This window comes from Lepisma saccharinum, chromosome 27, assembly GCF_977018435.1.
Source record: "Lepisma saccharinum chromosome 27, izLepSacc3.1, whole genome shotgun sequence".
In the NCBI taxonomy this organism is placed as follows: Eukaryota; Metazoa; Arthropoda; class Insecta; order Zygentoma; family Lepismatidae; genus Lepisma; species Lepisma saccharinum.
The window spans coordinates 28,681,060-28,695,169 of NC_139255.1; the positions used below are offsets into that span (position 1 = coordinate 28,681,060).

At 36.9% G+C, this 14,110-nt stretch overlaps 1 protein-coding gene across 1 annotated transcript in view; it reads left to right on the forward strand.

Annotated features, from left to right (window-relative positions):
* The first annotated feature begins 639 nt into the window (after positions 1-639).
* fab1 (1-phosphatidylinositol 3-phosphate 5-kinase fab1) overlaps positions 640-14,110 on the forward strand; it is a 106,341-nt gene continuing 92,870 nt past the window's right edge. Inside the window, exons 1-2 of the mRNA XM_083113235.1 lie at positions 640-782; positions 11,525-11,684. Of these exons, the coding sequence (XP_082969361.1) occupies positions 11,570-11,684 (115 nt within the window). The 5' untranslated portion in view covers positions 640-782; positions 11,525-11,569. The remainder of the gene's footprint in view (positions 783-11,524; positions 11,685-14,110) is intronic.

The following is a 14,110-nucleotide window of genomic DNA, read 5'->3' on the forward strand; positions in this document are numbered from 1 at the left end:
ATTTAATACATATACATGAGTGTTCACATGTTCATGCGAACATTATCAGACGACGCGCCTGGACGACGCTACCGCTGGGCGCTGAGCCATCGGGGAGGCTGGAAAATATTGCGTAAGAAAACTACTAGTTTTTCTTGCTTTCGGTCCAAGTGTTTCTGCGAAACTATAAAAATCTGGGGAAGGGCTAGAGAGGGGCTGAGCTCAATTATGAGGGATTCAGCTCTTTTAGCCCCCTGTAGCGCCGTCCCCGGGTACAGTGGCGTGCCCAGGATTTTCGAAAGAGGATGACTACATGGGCTTTTATAGTAGCCAGTTCTCATTTTGCCATCTTTCTCTGCCATTGATGTTTTTTTTGTATGAATACTGGTCCAAACGGGGTTAAGGGTTATGAATGACCCTCACTAACCCTCCTGGAGTACGCCACTGGAGAATGATAAGATGGTAATTTTATCAGAATAATATGATCCACTGAAACATGATTATTTTGTGTTGGAATTTTAATAGCAATGTTTAAATATAAAATTAAAGTACATTATCATCCCATACAGAAAAGAAGAAAAAGAACAATGTTTATGTATTTACAGCTGATGAGTCACGTGACTTCGGCAGCAGAGCAGATCGTCTGTGCCACAGGTCAGGTCTGTGCTCTGTGGGAGGACGTTCATATGTTATGTATAAAAACTTCGCTGTCCAGAATGAAAATATATTATTTTCAAATTGTTTAAAGTTAGATTGTAAAATAGCTGAAAGCTTAAAAGCATCTTGAAGCCTGTTTATGTAAGGTAATAATTTAGGCCTATTATTTTTTCACCTGCTTTCTGACAGCATTTACATGCCAATGCACTCCTGTTTAATGTATGCTGTAGATTTTCAGTTCATATTTTTATGTTCAAATAATTAAAGTAAAAAGCAGTGTAAACCTTTTACGTTAGGTTAATTGGTAACAGTTCGTTATATCGGAGACACTTTTATTCAAATTTACAGGAGAAACTACTTACGCAAATCAGTTTCTGTAGCATTGTCGAAGTTCTTCGAGGTATTTTCTTTCATCTTTCAATCTATTTCAGCCGGAAATCAATTCCCGTTGCTTCAATTTTAGCGAAAACGTAACCACGCCGTTTTTGAACTGTTTGCCTAACCTAACCTTCTGTGAATGGTCCATGGGGCTATTCGTGTATGGTTATACGATCCCAAATGGTTTTTGGGGCTATCCGTGAATGGTTTGTGGGGCTCGCACCATGACGTGCGTTCCGTAAATTGCTTATTTTAGTGTAAAAAATGGGAGCGATTTTACAATACCGGATATCTCTCCATTTTGTTTGAAATTCGGCATACTCACTAAATTAGGGCTCCTAATCACGAATCAGAAGTTAAAATTTGGCGCTCACGTGTCAAACTTGCAAAATAAGAGGTTCAGCCATCGCAACCGACAATGCACAATTGATCATTATTTATCGCAAGATTTTCCGTTTGAATTTGAATTTGAATTAGAATTTAAAATTGTGGGTGCGTCAGCACTAAGGCTATTTTGCACCCGTCGCATTATACGGGGTCCAGCCCCTTATCGTTACAAATAACAACTCTAGCGTTGCATAATTAAAAATGTTAAAATGTTCTGACTTCTGTTAAAAGCTGAGGCCGTAAACGGGCACTCAGCACACACAAGGACAACAAACAGGACAACACACACAAAATTATACTGGCCATAGTGCCAGTCGCCAGAGCCTCGTTAGTCTTTAGTCCAGGGTGCACTACGTGGAAGTGAGGTTGACTTTTGGGCGCCTACGTGGAAGGTCACCCCTTACACCCCGATTTTCCGTTTCGAATACTTAAAGAACGAAATATATATACACTACCGACAAAAAGTTTAAGACCACCAGGAAAAAGTGCCAAAAATCAGTAGAAATGAATGTATTTCGTAATTAATGTACAAGAAACAGATGTAAGAATCTGCTTGGCAATGTACAAACATAGGTACATCCACTATACATACTAATGTCACCTCATATTTTGCTTTCATCAATATGTCCGCCATGGGCCTTAATGACAGCAGTGGAAACATGTTGCATGCGCTCCAATAGTTTTTCCAGATAGGATGGTTGAATGTTACGCCAGGCTTCGTTGATGAATTCCCGTAGCTGTTGAGTGTTGCTGGGTAACTTCTTCCAGATGTCCCTATCGATTTGGTCCCATAGCAGTTCAATTGGTGAAAGATCAGCAGACTGTGGTGGCCACGTCATGAGAACTAATGCCCCTTCTGTTGCCTTGTGTTCCAAATACTGCGTACACAATTTGGATGTATGTTTGGGATCATTATCTTGTTGAAAAATAAACCCATTAGCAACAAGACGACGACCAGAGGGGATGGCATGGTGCACCAATATCTGATGATACCCTTCTTTTACCAATGTTCCCTGAATTTCATGAAGGTCCCACATCTCTTTTCCGGCAAAACATCCTCACCATTACACTTCCACCCCCATGTTTCACTGTGGGAACAAGACACTCTTCTTTCATTCTCTCGCCGACTTTCGACGCACAAAGGTTCGCCTATTGCTGCCAAATAATTCATATTTGGATTCGTCGGTCCAGAGTACCCGTTTCCAGTTATCCACAGTCCATCCTTGGTGCATTTTAGCCAAGGCCAATCGTTTCGTCTTGTTCACATGTCTTAACCTCTAGCAGCTACTCTGCCATGCAGCCCTTCTTCACGCAACCTATTCTTCACCATTGACACAGACACAAGCGTCACTCTGCTGTTATTCAGAAAAGCAGCAATGACTGGTGCTGTTAGGCACCTGTTCCGTTTGCTAGTTACTGTAATATGTCTATCGTCAGCTGCAGACGTTACACGAGCTCTTCCACTACTGTTGGTTTTACGGTGTCTGTCCAATGCACAATGAACACCAGTCTTGGAAATATTCAGTTTTCTTGCTATTTCGCGTTCCGAATAACCTTAACTTTTCAGTGCACATATCACAGCATGCTTTTCAACCGAAATCGCCTGTTCCCCACGATGACGGGCCATTTCACACAGCTCCACTTACCTTGCACACCTCACACACAATAATGGGCTCGCAATGTCGCCTGCATGAACAGCAACTGACCCTGGGCCACTGATAAGGATGCGTATGAGGATGGCTACCGTACTGACCGGTTTCACGCACACAGCTGCAATGTTGTCAGCTTCAGCAACGTTTTTGTCACTTTCCATTTTGCCAACCACGTGCTACACATTCGGCAAAACATTGGCTTCGCATCTTGCGAGGTTCAAACTAGACTACATTGCATTTTCCATGTGTATCATCGTCAAGTCTTCCTTGGACAGGAACCGTTGGTTCCATACAACACTCCATACTGATTTTTTGGCCATTTTTCATGGTGGTCTTAAACTTTTTGTCGGTAGTGTATATTCCTGATATTACTACGACCCTAAAATTTAACTATGTTTCCTAACCTAACCTAACCACGCGCCAATGGTTCGTGGGGCTAGCACCAATGGTCCATGGGGCTAGCCATAATTCAGGAATTTCTATACGGGAGCGCCAAATTTTAAGTGCAGATTCGTGATTAGGAGACCCAAATTAGTAAGTATCCGAAATTTCAAACAAATTGGAGAAATTCCCTGTATTGTTAAATTATACCAAAAAATGTTTCTAATCATATGAAAACCTTAATGGCACCTTCAAATATGTTCCGCAATACACAATTGCTAAGTACGAACCATACGAAACACAAAATATCCGATTTTAAAGTGTCTCCGATATAATGAACTGATACCGGTAAATTAACATGAAACGATTAGCAGTATTTTCAGGAATTGAAAAGCGATGGTGAAGAGGGTAAAGAAGCCTGCAACAAAACAAACTCCCTAGCATAAGAGTGGTTCAGTTTTTGGACAATGTTCAGAAATTTGTGGCTCAAATCACAGATTTGTACCAATTATTACTGAGACTACGACTCATAAACCCTTTATTAATTAATTAATAAAAATTATACAAGAATCATTAAAGCTCAATGACCAATGGTATTACTTTATAATCGAGGGATGTAGGTTAAATTCCCAGTGGACACTTACCCATTCAGATATGACAGTATCTTTATATAAAGTAACAGTTGTTTGTGAGTTTTGTAATTACATTTAGGCTGCGACTATTTTCACCAGATGGTGATAATAGCATATAGGGCTATTTCCACCAGGTGCTGAGAATAACATCAGCGAAAGCAATTACCTAAATCGTACCATAATGTTGTATTTTATCAAAATTGATTATATTCATTGGCAATGTTGCTGAAGAGGTCCAGTATTGTAAATTCTTGCCAGTTAAATTACTACTGTCACCAGGTAGTGAGAATTGCAGAAAGTGTTGAAAACTAGAAATTATGTGATTAGGTGATGGGAAGTATATACAGAAGTAACTTTAATACGAAGGCCAGCTGCACACTGGATCCGCCATGACACGACAAACCACAAAGCGACACGTGAGTCATAAAGTGACATGACGATTCACAAAGCGACACCATGAATCATTGTGTTAGCTAAAATGTGATGGCAGATTTCGTCCATGTATATAATAGGTCTAGGTCTGTCTTTTATAATTTGGGAAGCAGGTTAACGATACATAGAATCAATGCATCACTGTATGATTATTTGTAGAATTAATGTATTGGTACTTGTTTACTATCCTTTGGACACATTTATTTATTTTTACAGAAGAAACTACTTACCGTAATAAGTTCCTGTACCATTTTCTAACATCGGGAAGGTGTTTTGTGTGATGTGGGAATGTTTCATAGCTGAAATTCATGTTGTTCGTTGAAAATTAATTCTCCGACGGAGAATAGCTAGCCCCACGAACCATTGGCTCGTGGATAGGTTAGTTATGTTAGGTTAGGAAACATAGTTAAAATTTGGTGTCGTGTTAGTATCAGGATCTAAAAATTGGAAATAATTGCAAACCATTGGCGCTAGCCCCGTGAACCATTGCCGCGTGGTTAGGTTAGGAAACAGTTCAAATTTAATCAAAACAACGTTGATACACCTTCAGGAATGTTCCGCGAAGCAGATACTTAAGTACGAATGTCAAAAATTGACGAAACGAAAAAATTAGAGGTGTCCGAAGGATAGTACATTTTTACCAATGTATCATTTTACATGATGTGAACAAAGTCGTAAAATTCTATTGATGTACATTATATTTGTTTCACGTAATGTATATCATCAAGCACATACTTCTTGTATACCGGAACATAGCATGAAGAAGTGAATATTCTCTACTGTGGCTAGATGTAAATAAGATGTTAAAGATGTGACTTTTGCATTTTGGTCATCCAGATTTTCTGTTTCATGGTCTCATGTGTCCGAATATAATCATGTTTAATTTGCAAATAAATAACAATATTGCCGCCATGATGCTGTTCCCCAGTTTGGAAATTTTGGCCTGTAATTAGATGTCGGTGGCTGAATTGAATGGATTCGCACGTGCACAGATAGTTTTGTCGCAAGCTGCTCCTTGCGATACCAAATTCCCCAGACATTCAGTGTTTTGTCACAACATGACTCGAGTCAAATGTTTCATCCAGTGTGCGGCTGCTCATAACAGCCTCATGTCAAACCTTCTTCGAGTCGGTTTGCAACAAAATGACTTGCCGCATTGTGTCGTGTTGGATCCAGTGTCCAGCTGGCCTAACCTAACAATGACAGCATTTAGAAACTTAACACCCCTTCACACCTATGCCATGTGACATATTACAAGCATCAGCACTTTGCGATATTTTTCTAACTCCACAGTGTGCAGAAAAAAGTATTTGTCGCCTACACGAAAATAAATGCACACCGACGTAACTAAAGAATGCACAGATTGGTGTAGCAGGTCAGGCCAGGTTGTAGAGGAGCTGTTGACCCACTGTACCCCCCTCGAGATTTATGTTGATTTTCTTTTAATCAACAGATTTTGGTGTTTTACATAACATAAAATTGGTTCCAGCATGCGAGAAACACAAATAATGTAGATTTGATCCCAAAGTATGGCCCACATAAGTAAAAACCTGCCATTACTTTCGCCCCTTTTTATTAGTAAAAACAGTTTGCATGCACACTCGAAGGAACTCCCATACCTAATGATATAAAATTATATGAACTGTTGTGTAATGTCATGTTGGATGCTACATTCACTTGCGCAAAGCCTTCGGCCTGTTTTTGTTCATGGTAAGGTAACATGCTAAGATAACAGATGTACTTTACTTCACAATGACATATTTCCGAGACCTAAATATTACTGACAACATTACAAAATCTTCATAATCGATGCAAAATATTTCACTTTCTTGAAGGGGTACAGAGGGTCAAGGGTACCTTTGTAGATCATAAACATACTAACTAAACTAACTAACTCTCTAGCCTTCTTAAACCCGAAGGTTCATGGCTGCAGCAACACAGGCCTTCCATCTGTCCCTATCTTGAGCAAGATCTATATACTCTTTTCCATCCCTACCGATTTCCTTTAGGTCCATCTCAACGTTGTCCCTCCATCTTTGTCTTGGCCTTCCTACAGGTTTCTTACCATCAGGTTTCCCAACAAGAATCCTGTAAACTCCTCTTTCCTCGCCCATTCGTGCCATATGGTCTGCCCACCTAAGTCTTCTTGATTTAATTATTCTAATAATATCTGGACATGAATATAAATTATGTAGTTCTAAATTATGTAACCTTTTCCACTCACCTGTCTCCTCATCCCTTTTAGGTCCAAATATTTTCCTAATTATCTTATTTTCAAATACTCTCAATTTATGTTCTTCTTTCAATGTAAGGGACCAAGTTTCACATCCATATAATACTACAGGCAAAATTACTGTTTTGTATATTTTAACTTTTAGTTTCTTAGATATTAAACGAGAAGACAAAAGTTTATGAAGAGAAAAGTAACATGCATTTCCTGAATTAAGCCTACTTTTTATTTCCTCTTTAATATCATTTTCATTTGTTAATATTACTCCTAAGTATTTGAATTCGGAAACTGGTTCAATCGAGTTGTTATCAATAATTAGATTTTGATTATTACCTAACTCTTGGTTTTGGCCTGTAAGCATATATTTAGTTTTCTCTTTGTTAACTTCCAAACCTATCTCTTTAGCAGTTTTGAAAAATATTTTAGCATTATTCTTAATTGTATTCACATCATCCCCCAGTAAGTCTACATCATCTGCATATGCTAACAACTGAGTCACACCATTTAATTTTAGTCCTTGTTTAGTTTCTTTTACCTTCCTTACAGCATATTCTAAGGCAAAATTAAATAGCAATGGAGATAATGCATCATCTTGTTTTAACCCATCATGAATTGTAAATTTGTCAGACATATTAATACCCATACGAATTTTACTTTCTGTTTCACTGGTGCTTACTTTTATCATACTATCAAGCTTCTTAGGTATTCGAAACTCTACTAATATATTATATAATTTATCTCTTTTGACTAGGGTGACCAGATATCTGTTGACCAAAAAGAGTATAGTCTATAGGTTGAAGGTGCGCAAAAATCCCGCGCGACTTCTTGACAGTCTAATTATCCTGGAAATTATGCAAAATTAAAACTTCCTTTTTATTTTACACTAATTTTGCACAAAAAAACTATATTTTGTGACTACATTATATCTATTCTAATATTCTGATGCAATTCTTGAATATTCTAAAGCAAATTTCTTGGTATGTTGATGCATATGATTGGAGGAGAATATTTACACACCAATATTGATCAATATTTTGAACAAATTTTAATTATTGCAATTTTCAAGTATCGGTGTCGGTTCAAAGTGGTATCGGCTCAGACCTAATCATTATCATTAAATTCCAATGAATTTGAAATATGTTTTGCTTATTGATGGAATACGAAAATGACACTTGAAAATGTTCATAGGAAATTCTTGAGTCAAGGAGTAAATACTTCAGTTTGTTGACATCTTGACGTTTTCCGTTCTGTGGATTTTACGGCATTTTTACGCGTAAAATAATGAATGAAATTAAATAGCAAGGAAAAGAGTATATTTGGGGATTTTTGCAAATTGAAAAGAATATAGAGTATATGTACCTCTAAAATAGTATAATATTCTTAAAAAGAGTGTCTGGTCACCCTACTTTTGACCGAATCATAAGCTTTTTTGAAATCAATGAATAGCTGATGGACATTTTGATTATATTCCCACTTTTTTCAAGTGTCTGTCTGATGTGAAAAATTTGATCTGTAGTTGCTCTGTTACGTTGAAATCCACATTGATAATCAACTATAATTTCATTAGCATATGGTGTTAGTCTTGTTAACAGAATGTTAGACAATATTTTGTATGTTATTGAGAGTAGAGAAATTCCACGGTAATTACTGCAGTTCATTTTATCACCTTTTTTAAACACAGGAACAATTATGGATTCTTTCCACTGTTGAGGGATTTCTTCTTTATTCCATATTAAACAAATTAATTTATGAATTTGACATATTAACCAATTTCCACCATATTTAATTAACTCAGCTGGTATTAAATCAATGCCAGGTGCTTTGTTATTCTTTAGCCTTTTAATAGCATCTTTAACTTCAGTCAAGTTAGGTTCTGGAACTAAAGGTTCTGCTGTGTGTACTTCATTTACTTCTGATTTATCTCCTACATGGACATTTAAAAGTTCATTAAAGTAGTTCTTCCATCTATTTAGAATATCGCTTGGGTCAGCTAGAAAATCACCGTCTTTATCTTTTATCAAGTTTACTTTAGGTTGCCACCCCTTTCTAAATTAATTTACACCTTTATATAAATCTCTGATATTTTTATTTTTACTTTTGCCGTTTGTTTCAATTTTGTTAATTTTCAATTTTGTTTAATCATAAACATGCACAATTTAAAATTTGGTAAAATAGATAAATCACCACCTTGTGATAAATCCATGTATATTCATAAATATTTTAATTTGTGAGGGTAACATTTTGTGTAGGTTACATTTAAGTTGATGAAAATCCAAGCCAGCATCCATGACAGAGAAAGCAGTGTGATGTGTTATGAAAGAAGAGGTTCTAGGTACAAACCGTAGTCCTCATGGATCATTTTGTTTGTCCATCACCATTTCACTAGTTCATCGGTAACGGTTCCGATTCTTTTATGATTTCTCCTAGCACAAAGACTAATTATCGTAGAATTTTGGAAATCATTGTCACATGAAATTTGAACCTTCCTTAAAGTAATGAGCACTGTTTGGACTCGAAAAAAGTCATTTATGTTGAAAAAGAAACCTTGAAAATTACCTTACGCACTTCTCATGGACAAGATATTCTCCATCGACAAGCGACAGTAAATATTGTAGAAGCATGGGAATGAATGTAGAAGTAAATCGGAACTTTAGTAGAATGCATTTAGGGACTTTATTTTAATGCTAAGGGAACCAAACCTAACCTGCCTAACCTAACCACAAAAGCATATATTGAACAAAACCTTCAGTAATCGCTAAAACTCCGCAGTATGTGTGAACAAACGTACATCAAAATTGAACCATGTAAAAATTTCATTTGTAGCATGATGAAATCGCAATAAAACAAAAGGAACTTGATCCGTAGAAAATAATGGTAGTGGTATTGTTAATACTTTAGAACATGAATTATTGTTATTTTTGACATAATAGTCCAGTAAGAATTGATAACTTTATGCATTGTGTTTTCTTTGTGTTTCTTCGTTGTCAGTTGGATAGTATTAAGAATTGCTTTTGTAATGGCTGTAATTTTTTTGCCTAAATTTAGTGCCTATTTTAAGTTTTTGTGGCATATTTTGCTAATGATCACCTGTCTAAATGTTCATACAACTAACAATAAATCTATTGCTTTCTATTTTGATAATTTTATGACACTTTTCTACCTCTTCGGTTAATTTCAACAATGAGGATGATATTGGTGATGCGATGAACACAATGATACATCAAGGTTGGTATTTTTATATCATACATCCATGTCATAATATTATCCACATCATAATATCATACATACATGTCTGACCAAGCTTCATAGTGAGATAGACGGACCACTCCACCATGGAGGCCGGCTAAACAAACAAACAAACAAAAAAAAATCAATTAACCAGAAGTTATTCCGGTAACATTATCGTATGAGGGAAACGGATTCCTTCAAATTTACAGGAGAAAGTACTTATGGAAATCATTTTCTTTAGCGTTGTGGAAGTTCCTGAATGTAGATTTGATCCATTTTAATGTGAATGTGTGTTGTTGTCTGCGAAAATCTCTGTCCGACATGCTGTTTCTGCTCTCGCCATTTGCTTTCTGCACGAGAGTGCAATGTTCCATGTGTTAAGATGATGCAACCCCGTAGCCAGTGTTTCAGCCTCGCCGTGTTTTCACTAGAACATGACGTATCGAGTATTTTTAATTTTTTTTTAACTATGCTTGCCTAACCTAACCTAACCTAACCTTACGGAAAATGTTTTTTGGGGCTAACGTGAATGGTTTTTGGGGCTAACATCAATGGTTTGTAGGGCTAACGCCAATGGTTTGTGGGGCTAACGTCAATGGTTTGCGACGTATTAGCATAATTTCAAATCTGGACATGAAAGTAGATATTTTAAGGTGAATAAATCTAAGAAATAGACATTGATATACATTATTTCAATTTAGGAAATGTTCCACATTCGAAAATAACACGTTAGCAATGTAAAGAAGTCCGAAATATATGATTCGTAGGTGTTTCCCTCATACGATAATAGTACCGTTATTCCTATAGTTAATAGAAGTTATCTTTGTTGATGAAGAGTAAAAGCTAATAGCCCCCTTCCTTTCTCTCTTTGGTACCTAAAAATTGAGATATCGCCTGTCGAGGTCTAAACATTTGCCAATCCCCCCCCCTCAAATGTCTAACAACAAATCACCAATTAACATAGTAAATAGCTATCCACCCCATTGATGTTTAAAATTGAATTTCTTTTCAGCTCTGGAGATAACATCTAAAATTGGCAATAAACTTTTTTTTTTTTTGGCAACAGCTATATAATCCCATGTGATAAGGTTGTTAAGCTACCACTGCAACCAATGTATGCTTAGTAAATTACGCTAATGGGCTGTCTAGAAAGAAACCTCACATTTAGAAATTCATTTAAAATAGCACACGGTGTAAGTAAAATAAAAGAGAAGGTATTGTGAATTAAGATCCAGACTAATGAATATTTGATCATTAATATTACCTGAAATTTTACCATTAAGCTGTGTCAAACTATTGGACAACTTCTGCTTTATATTGTCTACTGCCATCTTCTTTGTTTTCTTGTTTCATTTTATCCCTAAACATTTATGATTCGATTCTAGTTTTGAAAATTTACTGGAGCACAAAAAAATATTGTCGGAGACAGGTCATGAATGGAGCATGTTCCTTAACCCTTTGTGGGTTGCTCGACAAAAATTACATTGTTACCACTGTAACATTGAAAAAAATATAGTTTCTTTTGCAAATAAAATAACTGGTGATTGTCAATTTTTTCTTGTTTTTAGTTTGGTTAATGTGTCAAAAACTGCAGAAAGCGGAAAAAATAAAAGATGAGCAGAAATCTGGAATCTCCAACCAAACTAACAGAGTTTGCACCACTGAGTCCAGAAGTGAAACAGCCTGGAGTTGGCTTTATATTCTCTAGATTCTTTAAAATTAAAAAAGGTGAGTAAATTAACTTAAAATTTAGCTTTAATATTTCTTTGTCCTCTTTCAAATCACCTCAATTGAGTTTCAGCGAGCGACTGCTAGTACTGACAAGCAACTGAAGTTTGAAGTTTTGAACTAGAGTACTGCATTGGACCACTTTTGCTCGTTCAAACTCGAACTCCCACGCTCGAGCTTGATTCGCTCGAATATATAGAATATCAAATATCATTTCAATGTGACAATAATCGTACAAATATGTGTAAAGTTCGTGCTGGTAGTTTCAGCCCATAATCATCTATTCATTTTCATATATTGCTATGTAGTGGTAAGAAAGACTAAACTATATTTTAACATGGAGATGATTACTGTGTTCATTTCAGTTTCAATTTCACTGTGTCTTTTACTTACCAAAGCATATTTGAAGGCTCACTACCACAGACAAATTACGAATGTACGTGAACGACTGGGCTTTGAGCCAGTGGCGGCTCGTGAGAAAAGTATTTAGTGGTTCTGCACAAAAAACAACTTAAAGTACGAATTTTGGTTGTAAGGTATATGCACATCAGAAGTACGTGATCATGCAGTCAGAGGAAGAAAGAAGCCATTTTGATTAAGAGAAATTAATTTTTTTAAAAAAGTATCATACAAACATACCTTATCGTTTGTAAATGAACTCCATTCGACGGATCACAACACACACTATTTACAAATCCACATACACAAAACATTCAAACAATACATGCACACGCATTTATATCCAAATATTCGCACAGAAAAGACACAAAATTCATAAACGCGTCTCACTACCCTCGGCTTTGGACTCGAATACTCTGCTCTCGTAAACGAAAAAAGTTTCCATTTTTCACAAATGAATGACCTACTCAGCAGGAGGGGAGAGGCTCGGACAGAGGGTTGTTTGTCATGGCTTTCGAATCAGCAGTGCCAACCCCAGAACAATATCGTTCTTTCTGGAATTAGTATTGCGTCGCCTGAACAATGACCGAATAAAATAAACAAATCGGCAGTACGTCTAGTTTCTAGTTTCGTAAATTTACCTTGCTTTTCTACCTATTGAGTTGATCACGACGATGAATGTGGATAGTAAAAGTAGGTGGGAGAAATTATTTTATTTCGCACCTAAAATATAAATTTTGCTTTCCCAGTGGTTGGCAACCATTCTTCGTTCTGCAAGCCATGCAGCTCAACGCCACTCTATGCAAAGCAATGGGAACAGGCTAAAGTGCGGGAAACCCTCATATACACGGAGAGGAAAGCGACCCGGCGTTTCCAGCACTCAAAGACGAAAACAAAGCAAGAGAGGCAGCTGGGTAGGTAGCCTGGTGCGTACAACCAATGATCGAATATCTAAGGAGGAAAATCTCTTGCTTCGTGAAATACAAAATAACTAATTTCCTAAGTAAATTATTTTGATAAAAAATATGGTGGTTCTGCAGCTCTGCAGTTCTTATATATACGCTTTGAGCGTATACCAATAGTTTGCCTGTTCGAGTGTTATTTGCTTGAGCGAAGAAACAGTCTATTCCGTAAGCCATCCAGCATCATCCATGCAAACTGTGAGACGATCGAGCAAAATAGCCTCCATGCAGCACTCTATTGTGAACTTAATGCACAGATTGGCTAATCATGACTTGATCTACAGTTTAAAGTGGGGTATGAACTACTATGTGTCTCCGTGAGGTATCAAACCAGGACCCCTTTATTACAATACGATGATGTTACCGATTTGCCCTCTGGGAGGCTCGACAGGTAACTGAAAACAACCAGCAGCCATTATTTGCCTTGCTAAGCTTAGTCATAAGAATGGGTGCTTCAGTGTTGCCAAACCATTTAAAGTGACGACATTAGTAAAAGTAAGGCAAAGTTGATGGTATTGGATAGAGTTGTGAGGAAAGCAACAGGACGGAATAAAGGCACGCAGTGAAATAGGCATAGAAGAAAACACAGATGTCACTGATGTCTTGCAACAGATATCCAATAGAAGTAAAAGAAGAATGCCACAAGACCCACAAGATAAATGGAATTAAGTAAATGAGAATTAATGACAAAAATCAGGAAGACCCAAATTTGCAAAATTAAAAAAAAATCCACTCAATATCTTCACTGGATAGTTTTAAGGCAGAGGTCATTCCATATTTAATCATACAGAAAAGTTAAAAATGCAGCCCACAATCTCGGATACCCTTAAATTTGCTGTATTTGTTCTTCATGTGGTCCTTACACAAAATGCAATTTTTTAATATTCTTGGACATTTGGTTTTCAGGGGTGTAAGGTTTGCACTTACACGTGTAAGGAAACACTCATTTGACAAAAAATGGAATCATGCACTTGCAGGGTGACACATATTGTATCTACCAGTTTGAGTTGCCAACCCTGCCAGAATGCACATGCGCATGTGTGGCATACCTACACCTGTGGAAAG